The sequence below is a fragment of the Anarhichas minor genome, unplaced genomic scaffold, assembly GCF_050575085.1.
Source record: "Anarhichas minor isolate MPS153535 unplaced genomic scaffold, ASM5057508v1 ptg000001l, whole genome shotgun sequence".
Lineage (NCBI taxonomy): Eukaryota > Metazoa > Chordata > Actinopteri > Perciformes > Anarhichadidae > Anarhichas > Anarhichas minor.
The window spans coordinates 2,941,919-2,963,511 of record NW_027466447.1 but is presented as its reverse complement, the minus strand read 5'-3'; the positions used below and the strand labels follow the sequence as shown (position 1 = coordinate 2,963,511).

At 40.4% G+C, this 21,593-nt stretch overlaps 1 protein-coding gene across 1 annotated transcript in view; it reads left to right on the top strand.

Annotated features, from left to right (window-relative positions):
• Positions 1 to 561: 561 nt before the first annotated feature.
• abca4a (ATP-binding cassette, sub-family A (ABC1), member 4a) overlaps positions 562 to 21,593 on the top strand; it is a 34,515-nt gene continuing 13,483 nt past the window's right edge. Inside the window, exons 1-18 of the mRNA XM_076089253.1 lie at positions 562 to 627; positions 1,154 to 1,247; positions 1,360 to 1,501; positions 1,747 to 1,886; positions 3,800 to 3,927; positions 4,331 to 4,528; positions 7,266 to 7,355; positions 9,908 to 10,142; positions 10,537 to 10,676; positions 13,815 to 13,931; positions 15,457 to 15,654; positions 17,752 to 17,957; positions 18,037 to 18,213; positions 18,468 to 18,690; positions 19,810 to 20,031; positions 20,471 to 20,675; positions 20,762 to 20,839; positions 20,986 to 21,195. Of these exons, the coding sequence (XP_075945368.1) occupies positions 562 to 627; positions 1,154 to 1,247; positions 1,360 to 1,501; positions 1,747 to 1,886; positions 3,800 to 3,927; positions 4,331 to 4,528; positions 7,266 to 7,355; positions 9,908 to 10,142; positions 10,537 to 10,676; positions 13,815 to 13,931; positions 15,457 to 15,654; positions 17,752 to 17,957; positions 18,037 to 18,213; positions 18,468 to 18,690; positions 19,810 to 20,031; positions 20,471 to 20,675; positions 20,762 to 20,839; positions 20,986 to 21,195 (2,869 nt within the window). The remainder of the gene's footprint in view (positions 628 to 1,153; positions 1,248 to 1,359; positions 1,502 to 1,746; positions 1,887 to 3,799; positions 3,928 to 4,330; positions 4,529 to 7,265; positions 7,356 to 9,907; positions 10,143 to 10,536; positions 10,677 to 13,814; positions 13,932 to 15,456; positions 15,655 to 17,751; positions 17,958 to 18,036; positions 18,214 to 18,467; positions 18,691 to 19,809; positions 20,032 to 20,470; positions 20,676 to 20,761; positions 20,840 to 20,985; positions 21,196 to 21,593) is intronic.

Below are 21,593 nucleotides of genomic sequence, written 5' to 3'. Positions count from 1 at the left end.
CGGTAGAATATGCGGTGTTACGCTTTATGTATTGGGTATCGCTCTACGGTGCAAGTGTTCCTCTGAGGTAAGTGCTATGTCATTCTGGGCTATAGCCATGCGTTGGGATTTATTCAATGTATATTTAATTAGTAATGTGGTAGCCATAACATTGAACAATAGTTGTTCCTGACCGAGATTAAAGTTAATTTTGTTACATGTACCGGGAATGTGCGATATTCAGTGTAGTGACTTTAACCATGAATAGTGCTGAGAGGACGTTTAGAGCAATAGAAAGGTCTATTCTTGTTATGCTGACCATGTGAAGTGTCTTGAGCTCATTGACCTCATTACAGAGCTTTTGCAGAGCTTTTGCTAGCATGGCGCACTCGCAGGACGAATGGACGGACACAGGACTTCATCCACAAAATCTAGCTTTCCAAATACAAATCATTTTTTAAGTCATAAATGTTTTTCTAGAACTTGAGGTAGCTTCATTAAGCTCGTAAGAGTAATGTGGACTGGTTGAATACAGGTTTGTTGGCCGGTGGCAGCCCCTGAGGGGGTAGAAAAAGAGGTACCATGGGGGCAGGAAGAGAGGTCAAACTCCTGCTGTGGAAGAACTGGACCATCCGCAGGAGGCAGAGGGTAAAATCCACTCCACCATCAATTATACACTCCATTTATCCCTCTGGGGGTTGCAGCTGAAATGCTTGAACTATAGGAATTACTTCTTAGATATGTTTTAAAGGCCACAAATCCTTTTTAATGTGTCTTTTATGCTTAAAACGAAAACTGACATTAGAAATATTTGGCTTCCAAAATGTATGTGACGTGAAAATATCTTATAGACCTACACATTACTGTGGTGATATATTAAATAACTATCAATTCATTTTGTTGCTTTTCATCATATCATGTAGCGTACTTTCTATTGTAGCTACTCATCTGAGCGTGTTTTATTTTTTCAGCTATTTCTTAGTGCTGGAGCATTATTGGCCTATTACACCAGTTTACTAATCATTAAACTATAGGCCTAGATATATCCATTGTCCAGGTCAATTTTTTTGCTATTTTTCATCCAACAAACACTTAAACTTCTGTTTGACTACCTTCAAACAACATTTAGAAAAATATGCAGTTTTACAAAGTTTATGTTGTACTCTCCGACCAGATGCGTTTCTTCATGGAGATTATGTGGCCTGTTATGCTGTTCATGGGGCTAGTGTGGCTAAGACGAGTGAATCCACTCTACCGTCAACATGAATGTATGTAAACGTCTTTTTACCAGAAAATAAAAATATTTGAAGTCTTATTCACAAATATTCATAAATTACTTGTGTAAATGACTGAAAGCCAACACTACCTCCTCTAACCCAGGCCACTTCCCCAACAAGGCCATGCCCTCCACAGGTGTCCTGCCATGGATCCAGGGAATCTTCTGTAATGCCAACAACCCTTGTTTTCAATACCCCACCCGGGGTGAATCTCCCGGCCTGGTGTCCAACTACAACAACTCCATGTAAGCGTCACCCTGGGCTGGTAGAGGGAGGTTGTTTTAAACCGGAGGTGTTGAATTCCTATACAACATTTGATCTGAGATGAAAGGGCAGAATTATGTAATTAAGTCAATGAGAATATGTTTAAATGTCTCTGGATTATGATCTAGTTGTTTCAAAGCATCTGTGTGTGCATACAATCATATATGATATGCTGTTAATCTGCTGTCCAACAAGAATAATGTGGGTGATTTGTTATTGACCTCAGATTGGCTCGTTTCTACGCGGATGCCCAGGAGCTTCTTTTTAGTGACCCAGAGTTTCGGCAGCTCGGGCGCCTCTGGAAAGAACTGAATGCTATGAGTAACTTCATGGACACCCTGCGCACCCATCCTGAACAGATCTCAGGTCAGTGTTCCAGCCTTTCATCAACAAATTGCAAAAAGATCATTGTCTGTAGAGGTAAACCCAAGGTCATTCTGGTTAGTTGTTTCACTGGAGCAGATGTGACTTCTGGATTACCCAGTAAGGTTTTTTTCAGTTGGAAGTTCGTATAAATCTTAATTTACAGCATGACTCAGCATTGCAAGCCATTCTTAGTCTCCTGCTCCTGGAAGAACATATGAAGAGTTTGGCTTTGATATCATAAAACGTATACGGTTTTTTAGTGGGCTACTGGTGAGGAGAATGGACAATAAATGTCAAGTCATGGAAGCATCATCTGGTCAAAAGCAGCATCACAGTCTACATACATATTTTCCCATCAGTCATAGCTGTGAAGCCTGTAGCAGAATCACATAACATGGGTTAAAGAAAGGTCCAGAATGTAAGCTGCTTACTTTCACCACCAGTGTGTTGTTTATTTGGTGGGAAAGCAATTCACGCGCCCTCTATCCACGCTCCTCTCACCATGAAAAAACACAGATGCAAACAATTCTGTTCATGTCAACATATCATATATACATCATATATACATCTACACTGTCTACATACAGTATGTTTCCCAGCAAAATAAACCTTTATGATGGGATTGGAATGAGGCTGAGTGCATTCCAGCCTGTGAATGATTGCGTCTGGTTGCTCCCTATGCTGCCACTCTCACAGAGAAATATGTAGATGGACTAACAGAGATATGGATCCACATTCCACACAAGTTCCCATGAGGCCCAGGAAGGAAAATTGAATTTGGTTGAGAACCAAGTTATGTAACTGTTGAAAAAAGACTCATAAGAACATGTGTGTTTTATGTGCAAGGCCCCTGATTGTGAGCAGGTGTGTGTGTGGGTGTACATGTTCAATTTATTTGTACATGCACCTTTGTCCATGCGTCTATTGTTATATTCCCCATAGTTATCTATCCCTAAAGAAAGGCATGCTGTCTGATGGCCAGTGATGGCACTTTGGATATTGTTAAAGAAATAGATTTTTTTGGAAGTACACTTATTTGCTTTCTGGCAGAGAGTTGGATGACAGTAACAATAACCACTCTGTCCCGTAAATATGAAGCTTAGCTTAGCACAAAGACTGGAAGCAGGGGGAAACAGCTAGCCGGCCAGCACCTGGTAAGTTCACTAATTAACATGTTTTATCTTGTTTGTTTAATCCACATAAGAATCAAAGTGTACAAATGACAGTAAAGGGACTTTTGTTTTAGTGATCAGTGCGTGACACATTTTCACTTGGGGTGCGCAAGCTCACCACAAAAACAAGTAGTTATCATCAACAGAGAAGGTATAATTTTGTCCTTTGTCATGTTGGTTGTCACTGGTCTGTCAGGTAATTTTGTCCCACCATCTCTTGGATAGGAACAGGACTTTAAAAAGTGTATCCAGGTACAGTTTCAAAATTCTTCAGGGCGTTTGAAATAAATATTCACCCCTATTTCCTCTCCCTTTCTGGCTTCTTTGTGGTTTCAAGTGGGTGAATGAAAACTTCAACAGAAACTAGAGTCTTGTAGAAACTACAAGTCTATATAGGGCTGAACCTGGATGCAGGCCACGCCAGCACTTTGCATCACAGAGCAAAGTTTATTCATGCACAGACAGGCTACTGAATAATGAGGCGGTGCAGAGGTAGAGTGTCCTCATCCTATGTTGTAACCTTGTAATACAACAGATTTGTCAAAACTTGCCCAAAATTTGTGGCACTAACTATCCAGATTTTTTTCAAGTTATCCAGTATCCACTGCCTGATAATAGAGTTTGCTTTTGTCGAGCACAGACAACAAGAGTTTGGGTAAATTCTTATAGTAGTGACTGGTCTCCTGTCATTCGAATTGGAGCATTTTCATTCACATGAACTCCCTCTGTCTCTCTTTGTAGGCCGAGGAGTAAAGGTGGAGACTATCCTGAAGGACGATGAGACTCTGACATCATTCCTGCTTAGAGACATTCCTCTGACAGAGTCTGTAGTGTATCAGCTAGTCAATGCCCAAATCAGGCCTGAACAGGTACACAGGCACGCACACGCACGACAGGGTTCGGTAACTCAGGATACATGTGTCAACATTATTTTGAAACATTCGTGTAGTGTTGGAAACACAACTGATGAAGAGAAGATTGTCACCATCTGCCAGCCTTAACCTAACATTTTATCTTACACACCACACTATAGACAATTCTTATGACTAGAAAGTCTTCTACAAGTAAAGACTTGCTCCCTTTGTAGTGCCTCTGGGATCATGTGCTCCCTGATTCAATGGTGTCAGTAATGCTGTCTCAAGCTGTTCTGTATAAATTTAATATGCCATGTTGAACACCCATGTGCTGTCCTCTTTGTTTCAGAATTATATGCTTCAGTCCTTGCAAAGTAAACTAACGCACGTCTCCTGTCCACTTACAACTTTTTTGCAGTTTGTCTTTGGGGTTCCAGCCTTGCATTTAAAGGACATTGCCTGCAGCCTGACCCTGCTGGAGCGATTCCTCCTCTTCCCCAGCCGCCGAGGGCTCTACGCTGTTCGCAATGCCATGTGCATCCTTACCCCGCAACGGCTACAGATCATTGAGGACAAATTCTATGCTAATGTTGACTTTTTCAAGCTCTTCAGACTGGTCAGTGTTGGCTGTGATACCAAAATATATTATGTGCCAAGGCTTATTGCTAAAAGCTACATACCGTTATTTATTGGTTTACCATTTTTACTAACTCTGAAAAATAGCTGTACAATCAAAAACTCAATTCTGCCAAAATTTAATTGGGAGCCCTTTTTCCACATTTACACACTGCTCACACCAGTCACAGCCATCCACCATGGTCTTGGTTATCCATTTAGTTTATGAATCAATAGGGCCAGTATAGAGCTGTGGTTGGACGGGTCCCATCTGGGCTGTTGCCATGTTTTTTAGCTTATTTGCAAAGATTTTCAATGGCTATTCACCGAAGACTGAGCCAACTGCTGGCTGAATGACTTGAGGTTAAGCTGTCATAAGGCAATATAGTATTGGGCAGAATATGACATTTGCAAAATAGTTATCAAGCAGTGCCATGTAAGCGTGAACTTATGTGTCTAATTTATGAATTAATCTTGATGACAAGTTAATGGAGTATTTGTTTTTTAAGTGATGGAGCAGAGCCATGAATATAAATCACATCCCCATGTTGGAAATTGAAAATGCATCATGTAAAATAGGAAAACTGTTTAGATTCCTGATTGACAACATAATATTTTTATAGTCCGCATTTTAAAGCAACGGTTTTAAAGATGTACACCTACTATTTTAGAGTCATCATAATTTAACGATATCCCTTATTGCTTTGCCACACAGCTTTAACGCCGTATCAGAAAATGTCGGTCATATTTAGTACATTCAGGGATTAGTTTAGTTTATGTCTGACTTCACACTGGCAGTTTGAGGTCAAATCACTCCTGAAACGAAACCTAACAAGTCCACACAGGCCTATCATACTGCAATTATGTTCAGGAGTCCCAGTTGATAAACAGCTGGTAATATTTGTATAAGGACTCTGACTCACAGGGTGGGACAAATAGTTCTCAGAGAAATGCAAGTTGGCATGCCTATTAAGTAAATAAAGTCTACTATGCTCCAGGAATGTCAAAGAACTTTGCAATACAAGAACCCAAATGTGTAGATAAGCATGAAATATGCATTTCAAGTGACACTATTTTAATATTTCAAAAAGGCTAGAATATTTAAAATATTGATATCACCCTGCATTAACATGCTGCAGGTTATTGTATCGAAAGGATTATATGCAAAGTGGTTATAACAATATAAAAAGTAAAATACACAATCATAATCTTACTACAAATAAAAAATACTATGTGGAAACTTAAAATGAAAAAACTTCTATCTATCGAAATATTAATAGCAATAATAATTTAGGGACTGAGTGCAGGTCAAACTCAGTTGTTTACCTGTGATTTCAATCTTCAAACATTAAAAAAATGATTGAATTAACATCACTTAGTAGAATACATTGCCGTGAAGACCTTATCACATCATCAAGTGGCTTAATTAAGACTGTGCTGAAGTTCTGCCAACATGCTTCAAACAGGTACGGGTGATATGAAACAGCCGTGAGCATAAGCTGAGCAGGCAGACGGGGCTTCTGTCTGTAATTAACTTAGTGAAGAGACACTCCTCTCTTTAGTAATCACAGGGCACTTTAAGTAAACACATGCCACAATGAGACAGACAGCAACAATGGCTGACCTCTGCCTCAGCTTCATCCAGGCACAATCACATGGGACTGGGTCAAATATGTTTAGTCTTCTGTCTGTCTCTGTCTTCTGCTACAGCAGCGAAAGGCTAAAATGCATTTTGCCATCATACAATGCCATCTTCTATCCCAATATAAATGTATTTCCTCGTTAAATCTATATGGGTGATCTGTGTTCAGTGTATAAATCCAATAGCTTTCTCTGTGGAAACAGTTTGTTTACAATGTCCCCTCCCCAAGCGGACGAGGACGTCTTTTCAATACCCCAGATTTTCAGGGTAGAGACCGATCCATAATTTGCGTTCATAATGACGTGCCATCACATACTCAAGATCCTTAGTGCTTAGTCTTATGCTTGGCACTTCTCAATTTAAGAGCTTGTTTAGTTTGGCTGATATACACCAGACCGCAGGGACGTTTCAGTATATTGATAACGCGAATACTACTGAAAACTAAAGACATCCCTTAATCCCGTAATAGTGGAGGATGACTCCTCTGGCAGCTCTGTGTCTTGGCCTCGTGCTGCTTCCTGGAACTTTCAGCCTATTGTGTTGTGAGTTGGCGGGAAGATCTCTGGGCAAACCAGCAGATCCTCAAGAGAAAGCAATGCTCAGCAGATATAACATATGAATAATGAAGGATCCGGGTGTTTTTCTCTGGTCCACTAAAACATGTTTAGGTCACGACATATTTCATCACCTAATTTCACCTATTCTAATAAAATAGTTTGTGTATAAATCCGTTTATTATAAAAAAGTGTTTTGACATCAATCATGACAAATATTTATGATATTTGACATAGAAGAAACAAGATCGGCACTTAGATAAATATGTCTCTTCACTGCATCAGTTTCAATTGATTTACAAGACAGAACTTCATTTTAATAACACTATGTATCCGAATACTTTAGACTGCAAATCGTCTGTCATCAAGGGCCGGTATCATCCTTTCCTGTTTGATCTTGAAAACAAACAAAGTGACGCCAAGGAGGCAGGATATTAGTAACTTCCTCTGTGTCAGGAAGAAATTGTGTTTAGGAGAAATTAGTACTTTTGAGAAACAGAAAAGTACTCATATTAAAATAATGCATTTGTGTTTCTCTTCAGCTTCCTCTTGTGCTGGATAATCACTCTGAAGGCATTGAAATTCAAATCTGGGTACAGGTCGTCTCTGCTGTCTCGGACAAACTGCGAGAGGTAAGGCATGGTTCAGTCTAGCACCATTCTAAGGCCCTGCCCACATTACTCCATTTCTCCTTGGATGCAGATTTGTCAAATAGAAACGATCTCCGTCCACACGGGAGTTTCAGCATCATTCTCGAGTTGATCTGCGTCCACACTGCAGCCTTCGAAGGCGGACAGCATGTGACCATTAACGTACACTGGGCATGCGCGTGACGGTGTAAACAGGAAGTGGATTGGTTGCTTAGTTAAAAAAAAAAAAAAATACGACAGAGTAATAAAGTAGTCTTTAATAATGAAAGGTTATATTTGATACTTAAGATCTTCCTCTAAAATCTCCCTCTATAAACTCAAACAGACACAGTTCGTGGAAAGTTTTAGAAGTTTTATTTTTCAGACGTAGTTACAGCGCTGCGGGTCTATCTCTCTCTCACATCAAATTTACTTTAAAATCAACACTTACACGTAAACGTTTACTAGAATATGGGTCCATAAATGTGGTCAACACACGTCTCTCACTCTATTCTGCTCTTGCTTCGTGCAGGAAAGCTTAGCAGATAGCTAACAGTAGATCCGTGAAATAAAGACCATGGAATCCATAGAAGAGTTTCAAGACTTCAGTGTGAATCTTTCTTATTTGTAAAACTGTGGAAACACAATATGAAATATGGCTTTACAAACTGTCCCTATACACATACATGAATACAAAACAACAATCCATGATATAGCCAGCATGTAACATGTCCGCCTAGCTAGCTTCTAAGCTAATTTTAACATTACCGCCAATGGAGAAATGCTAACCGCGATTTGCATTTAATACAACACAAATGTTATACTAAACACGCGAATAGAATATATCTACGTACATCTTTTCATGCTTCATAAAGACATACTTACAGACTAAGGTCTCTCAAGGCTACCAAACGGAAGAAGTAAAACGTTAGTGCAGCGTGTCTTCTCATTAGAATCTAAAAACAACGAGCTGCTCCATAGGGCTGATGCCGGTCACGCCGCTCGCTAATCACTCCAATAACAGCTGCTTCCTCCACAGAAATGCAGACTTTTACTGCACAACAGCTGCTAGCTGCTGCTAGCTGTTGTGCTAGCAGCAACATCATGTAGCTGTTGTGCTAGCAGCAACGCTTGCAATTAGTTATCCATGTTGAAATGAATCGCTGGTAGCCCAGTTTGTTTTCTTCCGGGTATGGGTCACGTGATAGTGAGTGTGACGAATCAGGGACGGAGACATCATGGTTGCCAAGAACCAATCCAGTAGCGAACACGGGTGTGGGCGTAATTTTTTCTAAGCACATCCGTATCCGACCGTCCACACGCAAACGCAACCCCGGAGTTCTCAAATACCTCCAACCTCGGCGGAGTTTTCAGATTCCTCCGTTTAGGGTGCTCCAAAACTCCGGCGTAGTGTGGCCGCTCAGTGTAAACGTAGCAAATACGGAGTAAAAACGGAGTAGTGTGGACAGGGCCTAAGTTCACCGCCTGCTAATTTTAGCTGTCAGGAAACAGTTGCTTCCCCTGCCTGCCTTTTCATGTGCAAACAGACAGTAGGGGGATATCATTTAGTGCGTAATAGGAAGGCTAAATCCAGAAAAGGCCTGATAAGCCTAAAAAAACAGATACATCATCATTATGGGACCATCCCGATGGAAACAACTGTGGCTGCAAGAACAGGTGAAGCCTCTATACATGGAAAAGGTTAAACGTCAAAGGTGATTGAGGGATCTGTTTGTGTGTGTATATATATATATATATATACAGTATATATATGTGCAGTTGTATCCATATAAGTTGTGGTGTACTCGTAATTTTAAACATTCAGTGGGTGTGTCTATAAAAGTTGTTTTGTTTGTTGTGGATGTTTCCATGGGATAGTTAGTGTAGCTGACAGTCTGACATCCTGTTGGCACGACACTTGTCTTTGTCTTGACCACAGACTGTCTATAGCAGAGACAGACGACGTGAAACTGTGTGACCGATCAAGGCCAAAAATAAATATACATAATTGTATTTAAGGTTCCATAGTGTCAACAACAACAACAGCATCATTTTCAGCTTTGTGACGATGTGTTTTTCAGATAAGTGGGGGTGTAGTAAGGAATTAAGTGAGGTTAAGGCTTTTCATAACTTATAAAGGAACATGTCATGCTTCAGTTTATCTAAAAATGTAGATAAAAAAAGGCATAGCATCAGAGTGACCCCCCTGTCTTTGTCCCCATTCCTATGCATACATTGTATTCCTTTATCTGGCAAACAGGTAGTCATGCAAATATACAAGTGTGTTCTGTGATCAGCCAGAGGTGCTAAACAGAGCTGTGACACATTGCACAACATTGAATTGTTGGATCAGAGACTGCAATCAGGAACAAAACCTTGCACTGTAGTAATTAAAAGTATAATTTTGAACTGGCTTTTTATCAATGAACCAGATTTTTGTCCACACAGTTGCTTATTTTCTGTATCGATCAATCCACTGGGATTGCTTCTTAACACATCTTTAACATTTATCTTTTCTTATTTACGCTCTGTTTTACTTTCTTATCCCTCCACAGTTGTACCAGAGGAATAGCTCCAGGGAGCTTCTCCAGGTCATGACTCCTCTCTTCCAGAACAGTCTGTCCTTCAGGGAGGTGATGGCCACTGCCTCCAGCCTGGTATGTGGCTATACTGAGGGCGCTTTCTCCCGAGTCACCTCCTTTAACTGGTACGAGGACAATAACTACAAAGCTTTCATGGGCATCAGCAGCCACAGGGCACAGGGCCACTACACATACGACAACAGCACCAGTGAGTAGACACATATATTACTAGTATGTTAGTATGTCAGATGTTAGAGTAGGAATTGGTCATTTAGTGTAAGGTTAGGCTATATGCAAAACAAAGATCAAGTAGAATCACGATGAGGGCATTTCTGAATCTTGTTATGGCTCAATCATTGTGGCCCCCTCCTGAAATATGTTGTATAGGAATAAACATTTTGTCCTTTTTTCTTTATTCCTTCTTTCAAGATTGACTATTAGTATTTTTTCAAAAACAGTTTATTCATCCGATCTTCACACTGCCAATTATGATACATAATTATAGTATATTTGGATGAGCATAAAAATTATTCATCCACTTCCCATATTCTCTTTCAATAGAATGTATTAATTAATAGGTAATGCATAACCTTTCCCTGCAGCTCCTTTCTGCAATGATCTGATGAAAGAGCTGGAGTCCAACCCTGCCACCAAGATTGTGTGGAACTCTGTCAAGCCGATGCTGATGGGACGGATCCTCTACGCTCCTGACTCGCAGGCTGTCCGGCAGATCATACGAAATGTAATCAGCATTGGCCACTCTGTGGATGCATTTTTCCCAAGCATGGTGTAGAACCATGGTTTCATACACTTAACTCATTTTGGCAGGATTCTGCAGGCCTCAAATTAGTGATTTTCTATTGCTGAAATTTCCGATGAAGACATGATGCATTTTCATTTTTGGGTATTATTTTCAATAGATGGTGGAAGAACTAGATAGTTGTTGGTATTATTGAGCAAATAAATAAAAAAATGTATAAAGATAGATACAGATTCCCCAGATTACCACCTTTTATATGATGTCTGTTACTCCATGACATCCGTATCTTTGATTTTTTGTGCGCAAGCAAGCCTACTGCAGTAAACAATGCATTACCCTCAAAAGGGGATCAGCTTTCCTCATGTCATGTCCAGCCCTTTGTATCTAGATGTCGATACGTGTTGGTCAAAGCCCTTCAGGGGGGCAGCAGTCATGGATGGCTTGGTTGCAATGGAAGAACACGGGCTGATCGGCTACCACACAGTCCACTGGCGCCACAGCTTTTTCAGTGTTATGTAAGCAGAAAGAGTCTGTCCTTAAAGACGTGTGATCGCGCACACAAAGAGAGACACACACACTTGTGTTTCCTCTTTCCTGACCTGTAATGCCCTCTTTGTTTTCCTCTTCCCTCAGATTGGGATCTTAATTGCACTTAGAAAGTAATGACTAAGGGGTTAATCCATTACTTTACGAGACCAAAAACATGGCCTCTACAAGCTCTTTGTTATCTTCCTTTTAACATGCATCGGTTTGTTTCAGAAGAAACTCCAAGTGAAGCATTTAAACGTGTGTTTTCATGCTTTTCACTGCTCTTGTGTGATGATGAGCTATGCAGGTCTGCCATCACTGATATTTTACTTTTAACAAGCAGTGGAGGCACACAAAGGCCGTATCATTGAGATTTGCATAAATGCACCAAGCTTGATATTTCTTCACAGTACAGTTATTAATACATTGAACATTTTCGGAATGAAAACCAAAATATATATGTGGTACAACCTCTTGAGCACGACGCCCCCAAATTTGGGGGCTCTCGGGCTCAGAACCCCTCAAACTCACATGCAGCAAATAGCCTGATTATTAGCCAGTAGTGTGGACACGGCCACTTTTTATTTTCGATGAACCAGCAACGTGTGGACAACAACATCATATAAGTCACTTATTATAAACTCCAAAGACAACTATAGGCTACTCATATAAGCACAAAAATATCGTGGCATAAAAGCACCAAATCCTGGCCCGAAATCGGCGCTATGAGTACAGTAAATCAATGTTTGTACCCTCATGCTAACGGCTACCCAGTCATACAATGCATTTATTAGCATTAGCACACGTGGCGGAACACGTAACTAACTTCTGTTTTACGATCCGTAGAAGCACTAACCCGTTGTGGATGATCAAACGTACCTTCATGCTGAACTTCGCCGACAAAAATCGTGGTTATGCGCCCAAGTTTTCTCAAAATATGGATAATAACGTCGCAGAATTTCCACACATGAACTGAGAAAATCCTACAGATGACAGCCAAAACTGGCTCTGATGATGTTATGAATATGAATATGATTCCTATTATCTGTATTTGGATGTATTGAATCATATGAGTGATAAAGAAAGTGAAATATATAGTTATATAGTGTATAAAAGTACAATGTAAGAGCTGCAACAGCTGGTTCGAAAATGATGCCTCGCCTGACTAAAACCTCTTATTCTTAACTTTATTCCACTTTATTCCACTTTAACCTTTTTTTAATAACTACTGATCAGTTATGCTATGACTTGGGAAAGAATCAGGGAGCTAGCTGCATTATTTCAATAACCTTTTATCACTGAAAGTGCATTTTTCCCAGGCGAGGCTGAATATTTTCACTTTCAGCTGTGTTATGTCTTATTCTCTATATTAACCAGCAACATATTCACAATATGACCAATGTAAAATATGTCACAGGTGTTGTGATCTGATTATATCAACAAAAATTATTAAAATCGACCTTGTAGTTACAGAGCTATGGTCAGTTTTGTAGGGCTATGCTTTTTCGCTCAGAGACCTCAAAAACGGCTCCGAGATTAAGAGGTTAAGGCAACAGTGGCCTAACATAGTGTAATGTTGGTGTGATATATACATCTGTTTAGTAGTGTGTGTGTGTCAGGGTATTTCATTGAGTTTAGTAGGTAATACTTAACTAAACTAAACTTTCCACAAGTGCTCACTTTGTTGCACCATATGTATGTACTGTAGGTATATAAGTTGGGTACAAAATACAGGCAGAAAATACCACACATCTTGGCCCACTGCCCCTTTTAAGAAGTCACCTCAAGGAAACCCCAGTCCTCCTCCTGCTTTTGCTTGCTGTTTTAAACTGCCCCGGAGAATGAGAAGGCACTCACTTGTGGGAAACTGACTGGGATTCACTGGGCAGGCTGAATGCATTCGGCCAGTTGTCACCAACAGCCTCCATTGTCACCCCGGCTCCATTGTCCCCATTGTCACCCAAAATCAGACACACACAAGAGGAAGGCGTTTAATTGGGTGTACTCTTGAGCGCTTTCATCCCCCACTGCACATGACTGAATACTGAAATAGCCAGCCTTTGGTATTTCTACACAAGGCACTGTACCCACACACATCCAGGGTTTTAATGATAAGCGTGCAGTAAATATTTGACGATTTGGCACAGAGTACATTTGTTGCACAGTTGCTGGTTATCTGAGCAGGCCCGCGGGAATTATTTGTGTGAGAATGTGTGTGTTGTCTTTGCAAAGCCTGTTTTCACAGAGAGTTTAATGTGGGAATGGTATGTAGCAGGAGATTAGGAGAACAGTGACAATGTGTGTTTTTGAGTTTGTAAATGCTGTGTAGGCCTACACGTGCATGCGTATACACAAGGGGATTTTAAGTTCCCCCTCCCAACATGTTCTTCTATACATGTGTGCAAAACGTTTTTATTGGCATGTGGTCCCATATTTCTGAATTTTGTGCTCCCAGATATGAGCATTTGTGAGACTAGTTGTGTGTGCATGTTTATTTTTGATAACAATTTCCTGTCCTTCCAATGTTGAGACACCAACCACTCACACACACACACACACCCATGTACACACACTTTTCTATCTCTCCTGCAGGCAAACACAACATTTGAGGAGCTGGAGAGGCTGAGGACGATGGGGAAGGCCTGGGAAGAAGTGGCTCCTCAGATCTGGGCTTTTTTCCAAGATGGAGTCCAAATCAACATGATCCGGGTAGGACCGCAATATAATGTGACTAAATAGTTTAAATACTACAACATGAAATGAGGACCAGTGGCGGGCCCTGTTGTTTATACCTGGGCCTTCAGTGCTGTCCTACTACAGTTGAACCACCTCCTAATAACCTCATTATGACGCAGCATGACGGGATGCTTCGTAATTAATTAACGGGCAATGCATATAGTCAAAATCAATGTATTTAACACAATGACAATGTAATGTCACCTAAAAACTTCTTACATATCTTTAAAATTTAACTCTTACTACTACAAAGTTCTGCTAGCTAGTTTCGCAACAGTCACGCTAGCCCACTGACCAATCAAGCCGCACGTTAATGCTGACGTACTTGTAGGCCAGCTAGAAGGCTCTGGCACGTCAAAGAATACGCCCAAAATGTCAAACTAAAGATCTGATTGGTTGAAGACTATGACAATCAACAATATCATCCCCATTTACTTAATTAAACTGCAAAGGGATTCACTTGTAATTCTGCAGGCCTCCAGGCAGATTGCTTTTACCTAGAGACAGCATAGAGGCAAAATCTGATTGGATAAAAGCTCTACTTAAAACAAGCTGTGCTGGAAGCAGGGCAACTGAGGAAGACAGTAGCTGTGCAATGAGATAATAAGCTAATGGGAAAAAATATTTAGAATACATGTAGTGTATTTGTGAAAAATGATTAAATTATAAAATAGTTATAACTTTGGGATTCCGTCAGTACCTAGGCCAGCCGAGAAGGCTTTGCTTGCTGGCCCTGACGGCCCACCACTGATGAGGACACATAAAGTGTGTTTGTTGTAAAAACTTCTTAAAACTGCAACTGAATATCGGAAGAATCAATGAACAAAACACAAGATTGCTTGCAAGATCGCTGGATTTGACTTGCTTAAAACTGACAGCTGATTTCAATTGTGGTGTAAAATGACATCCACGTACCAGTCCTACTGTGCCTGTTACAGTAGATATGATCAGAATCTACCAATGTGTTTCCATTCAGCTGACATCCATTGCCAAACAATTTTCCCCTTGAGTACGGTGATTGATGATGTTGTTATTTTATCATGATCGTTTCCTCACTGAAAGTTTCCTGCTTAAATATAGAACCTTATCTTACCAAAATATGCCATCTCTTCCCCCTTCCGCCTCTCTTTAAGTGTCTATCACTCCTCTTATTTTCTCCTTTTGACTTCCCTGTAAACCCCATCGACTGTCCTTATTCGCTTACCTCACATTAACTATACATTTTGTAGTATTTATTTTAATCAGTTACCCTTCTCTTAACCCCCTTTCCTTTGTGAAAGAAAAATGTCAGACCAATGTTAATGCCTTGAATAAGTTAATTTTTGTTTCATTAATGCTGTTTTTTCTTTCACTTTTCCTCTTGGTTTAGCTTTTGTGAAATGTTTGTTGTGTTTGTACTGGTGTCTCAGAAAAATCATCCTTAAAAATAAGTCTTGCTCTTAATGGAAAAAAACACAGGGGAAATAAAGCCTATTCCCCAACCTCCTTTTGTGTTTAGGACACTATCCGCAATCCATCGGTGATGGATTTTATTGACAGGAGTCTAGAGGAGGCCCCGTTCTCCTCCAAACACATCCTCAACTTCCTGTACAATGGCTCACCAGAGGACCGTCCGGCCGACGTGCCTGATTTTGACTGGCAAGACATCTTCAACCTCACTGACCGGTTCATTCGGATGCTCAACCAATATGGGGATGTGAGTAAAACACATCTATCGTTTTAGCATTTCCTTGTCTTGCAGTAGGCATTACTTGCCTCTTTAAAATAACGCTACCTAGATTTTGAGGAATGTGTCAGAATGCAGAATCATACCGGCTCCACATTTCCAGATGAGAATAAGGTGTCAGGATTGTTTTTGCCAACTTCTCCCATTGGGCTCTGAAGGCAAGAATGTGGGCTGTTTTTCCACATTTCACTCCACCTGAGATGTCAAGATTTAGGACAGGCCTATTCATGAAATAATCCAATGAAGCCAAGTCTTGTCACTTGTTGATTTCAATACCCTGGTTGGCTAACCACTATGTGCTCAATACAAGTCTTGATGTTATGTAAGCATTTAGATGAGCTGTCTTCGGGCTCTGCAATTTGTCTGCCCGCTCAGAGACTGTGAAATCTACCCAGGTGGGCGAGAGCCATAGCAGCAAACTAGCTGTCGAGTCTCTTTTGTTTGCTGATGGAGTGGAGGATTAAAAAAAAACAACAGAAAAACATCATATACCTTCTCTTGTGAGTGCCCTCCACATTTAGTGGACCAATGCATTTGAAACAAAGTTTAAATCACTCCTTTCCTTGTGGAGGCTAATCGGGATGAGGGGCCTATCACACTGGGGGGTGACATGGGGGGCACCTTGGGGCATTGCTGGGTGGATGGTTGGTGCTCTTTGTTTTTGTCCAAGTTGAAGCTTACAGCACTTGAGTGTGACAGGGAGAGTGGGAACGATTGAGGCCGATTAGCTACAGCTGTCACTCCAACCACCATCCATTATAAAGCGACAACAATGACCGTGGGCTTGATGGCTGGTTGGCTGCACGTTGGTGGTATGCATGCGTAACACACCATACAGTGGGGCTGCAGTGTTAGTAGGTGAATGCTTGGGCAAATTAAGGGGCAGTGTTTGAGATTTGAATAATTAGTTGGGTGTGTTTAGTGTATATCGTATCTGTGAATGCATATATGCATGCATTTTGGATGCATGTCTGTTTTTTCAAAGCAAATGTGTGTTTTGGTTTTGGTGGGTATTTTTCCATGGAATCTCAAGGGTGAATTGTTGTTTGGAGTGTTTCTTTTTGGATCACGGCCCTCCCTATTTGCATTAGGCTACAGTGAATGGCTATATCAGACACGCTTTGCAGGGAAGAGACAACCACTGCTGAAGTTTCTTTGCAAATGTGGATTTGGAGTGTAGATCACAGTGACTCGAGCCAACACTGGCAGTTCTCAGCGTTTCACCTTTTTAGCCACGCTAGCAGCATTCCGCTATCGATGGAAATGTTAGTCCACCACTCTAATAGAGACTTTAATATATCTAACTATTAAATAGATTGCCATTTAATTTTGTACAAACATTCGTGGTTCCCAGATAATGAATCCATGATGACTTTAGTGATCCCCTGAACTTTCTGTACCACCACCAGCAAGTCAATTTCCACTTATCATATATTTCAACATCTTGATGGATGTATGTGCACAGACATTTCTAGGCATTCATATTATTTCTATTGACTTTAGTGTTCTTGAAATATTTTGCCAACTGTTGGATGCATAAATAATATAAAATCTGGTACATGTTACCATTGTCATTGTCAGTTTGTTATCATGCTGAAGTAGCATTTAGCTCACAGCACCTCTGTGCCTACAATAAGTACAGCCTCACAAAGGTGCTAGCATGGCTGTTAAGACAATTCACAATGACCGATGGTTTAGCTAAATTCTACAACCAAAGAATTGACCACTGAGGGCATTTTGAGGTCTTCTTTCGGAGTACTTTTTGTGCAAGAAACTCTTGTTTCACATGTAATCATATCAGTTTACATTTAATACTGTACATTTTCAAAAGTCAATTTACTTGTTATACGTTTCATTTATCAAGGTTAGGCATGTTTCTAAAAATCCTTAACAATTGCTTTTGATTGCTGGATTGTTGACCTTCATGGCTACAATTTTGATACAGTGTATGTAAAACTCAAGTAAGTGATCTAAAGGGAAACTGATTTTGTGTTCTTTTTAAGTAAAATCCAATATTCTGTTAAACAGATATGACTGTCTCTGTCTTGTTCCTTCTCCCTCACTCAGTGTGTGCTCCTGGATAAGTTTGTGGCTGTGCGTGACGAAGACACCGTCACTTATTGGGCCTTGGACTTGTTGAAGGACAGCAAGTTCTGGGCAGGCCTTGTCTTTGTAAATATGCACCCTTGGACCACCAATGTCCCACCTCATGTTAAGTTCAAGATCCGTATGGATATTGATGCAGTGGAGCGCACCAATAAGGTCAAAGACAGGTTAGAATCAAAGTCAAATGGAAATGATGGGTTTAGTATAATGATAAGCGTAAAGACTAATTATGTGTGTATTGCTCAGGTATTGGGATCCTGGCCCCAGAGCTGATCCTATGGATGACTTCCGCTATGTTTGGGGCGGCTTTGCTTACCTCCAGGACATAATAGAACATGGGATCATCAAGACTCAGACGGGAAAGGAGTGGCCACTAGGTGTTTACCTACAGCAGATGCCCTACCCTTGTTATGTCGATGATCTGTAAGTGGAAAAGTTGATCATTTAGTCAATTTAAACAAAATTCAATCAGATTTAACAGCCATTGCAGATGTTTTGTTGACTTTCTTCTAGTTTTTGATTTTCAAGGTACAGTCACAACTTAGCATTTCGTCACTTAGTAAACTACTCTTTTATAGTAACCTGATAGATTTTGAGAATCACACATTTCTGGTTCCTCAACTCAGTAACTGTGTCCCTCTCCTTCATCTTATTTCTCGTTCCCCTTCTTTATCCAGCTTCATGCTGACATTGAACCGCTGTTTCCCCATCTTTATGGTACTGGCCTGGGTCTACTCTGTGTCCATGATTGTCAAGAGTATTGTCCTGGAGAAGGAACTCCGGCTGAAGGAGACCATGAAGGCCATGGGGGTCACCAACAGCGTCATCTGGTCCACCTGGTTTATTGACAGCTTCCTTATGATGGGAACTAGCACTGCTCTCCTCACCGCCATCATCATGGTGAGGAAGAATTTTCCAAAAAAGCTTCTAAAGATCCTCATTCCTGCGCCACCTAATTTGTTCCATACAGACACTGTATGTTTGGGCAGAAGACCTGATGCCACTGTAGGTGGAAGACTGATAATGCAAAGTAAACAGTATATGAATGGAGCTCCTAGAGTGCAGGCTATCCTCTACTATGTCCTGTGACATTTCTGATTACCTTCATTTTCACTTAAATTACATTTCGTTGCCATTTTTGCTATACCATTTTGGACTACATTCCATCTTTTGTCAGAAACACCAAATTTTTCTGTGAAGCTAATCAGTCTGTTAAAATAAAAAATTCAGCATGATCATGATAACTATCACCCAGTTTTACTCTGAGGCATTACAAGATCTTTTTCCTTGAACTAATAACGATAGTGGCTTACTGATTGCATACATGTAAATCATTGATGGAAAAACTGTGAATACCATGACATCATGGGAATTATGTCAACAGCTTTGGAGGAATGTACTAGTCAATAATTAACTCCTCTATGTTGTAAGAGTCACAAGTCATCTCTTGTTGCCAGCCAGTGGCTCAACTGACATATTGTTGTAAGATGGGCTATTCTGACCTCTAGCGGACGATAAGTGTTCAGCAATGTTTTAAGTTTACCCAAATAATGTATATTTGTGTATGACCAATATGGTATTTATTAGCCCTGATTTCACATGGCAACTACTTTTACAATGCTGTTAAACATTACAAGGTTTCTATATGTTTAAAGTAGACTATGAACAAAAATTAGTTTGATTCAAATTATTATGCAAAAGCCATTTGAACACTGTAGATTATTCCACATTGATTGTAAAACATGATTTCCTGGACTGGTATATTTCACTCAGTTTTGTACATAATAATAACATATTTCACATATGTTACATTGTCATACAGTGTGGAAAATCTTCTGTTTTGAAAATCAATGTTGAACAACCAATCAGTTATATATGAAGACAACTTTAATGTTTGGTTCCCAACATTAATCCCTATGCCTTCAAATACATCCAGAGTATGTATGTTTGGTATAATTCCTATGCAGATTCAGGGAATTGCAACTGAAAACCCAATTTCTCTCCGTCTCCGGCCTATAGGGAGGAAGGGTACTAAACTACAGCAACGGTGTCATCCTCTTCCTTTTTTTGCTCACCTTCACCACGGCTACCATCATGCAATGCTTCCTCCTCAGTGTCTTCTTCAACCAGGCCAACCTAGCAGCTGCCTGCTGCGGCATCATTTACTTTGCACTTTACCTCCCGCACGTCTTCTGCTTCACCTGGCAAGACCACATCACCAAGGACATGAAGATCTTGGTGGTGGGTGTCCCATCTCAGCATCTCTCACTATAAAAGGAACATGCTTCAGTTGAAAAATGTACCAAAAATACCATATATACAGTAATTAATCAATTTTAGCTACAGCACAGGATTTAACTGCTCACAATCTTCAATTCTTGACTCTTCTACGTGTATTATCAAATACAGGAACTGATCTTTGGATTTTACCACAACATTTTAAAACACAACTAATTGTTGTTCCTTAATTGTATCACAGATTTATTAGATCCCAAGGCATTATACCTATGCCAAACTCAACACTAAACGTGATTTAGAGGCCCATCACACATTCACACAGTCTAAACTTCTTGGTCACAGTCTTAGATTAAACACAGAATGAATTAATTTTAGGCAGTTGGTAGAAGTACGAGCCTTAAATGTAGAAAAAAGATGAGTTTACCATTGCCTCTCCTCGCAGAGTCTGTTGTCCCAAGTGGCGTTTGGCTTTGGGACGGAGTACCTGTCGCGGTACGAAGAGCAGGGCCTTGGTCTGCAGTGGGACAACATCCAGACCAGCCCTCTAGAGGGGGACGAGTTCTCCTTTCTCACCTCCATCTGCATGATGGGCCTGGATGCTGTGCTGTATGCTGTGCTGGCCTGGTACCTGGACAATGTCTTCCCTGGTCAGTGTATAGCAGAAAAATGAACGGTTTGATACTATTTTGATTAATTTACTGTAGCTCATGTATTATATCTTTTTTTATTACAGGCCAGTATGGAATTGGTCGACCATTTTATTTCCCCCTCCTGCCCTGTTATTGGCTCAACAGTGTGGCTCCTGCTTCAGGTAAGCTTACTTGCTTACTATTTTTCCTGTTCACGTACTGAGCATAATAAAATATGTATGCTTAGAGGAGAGACTGTTATCTCGTGACATAATGTACCGATATCAATCCTAAGTCAGTTTTAAAATCCTTTATTTGGTCTCCAAAGACAACAGCAAACTGGAGATGAATACAAAAGGCTTTGATAACCTGACAAACAAAAACCAAGGAGAGCAGCAGAAGCAAGAGGTGGAAAACCAAGATCAGGAAAAAGACCGAGAGAAACCCAAGACTCTGGAAGAGACAGTGTCATGTGATCACCAGGATCAGGGTGAGAGGCTGGTGGAGAGCCAGGCTGAGGAGAACCAGATCAAAGACGGTGTGTACAAAGCTGGCTGCATTGTACCCCAGGGTATAATAGATACACAGTTATATCACAATTTCATTATTGCACATTACAGCTGCATTTTATTGCCTATCAGCATCTCTGCTTGATTCTGAAAAAGCAATTACAGCATTCTTCCATATATAATTCATTACATAATATATTGATTATGTAGATGTAATATCTCTCCAAGCCAACACTTTATCTCACTTGGGATTCAAGCCCTCTCTCTATTTGCTCTCACTTTCCCTCTCTGCCAGTCAGAGTCATTGTGTGGGAACTCAGTGTCCTTGTGTGTGTGTGCTTGCACTTGCTGGTATATGTGAACACACATACTGCTAACTTGTCAGTATCATGCTTAGTTAATAAGTGATTGGAACTTTTCTTTTAAC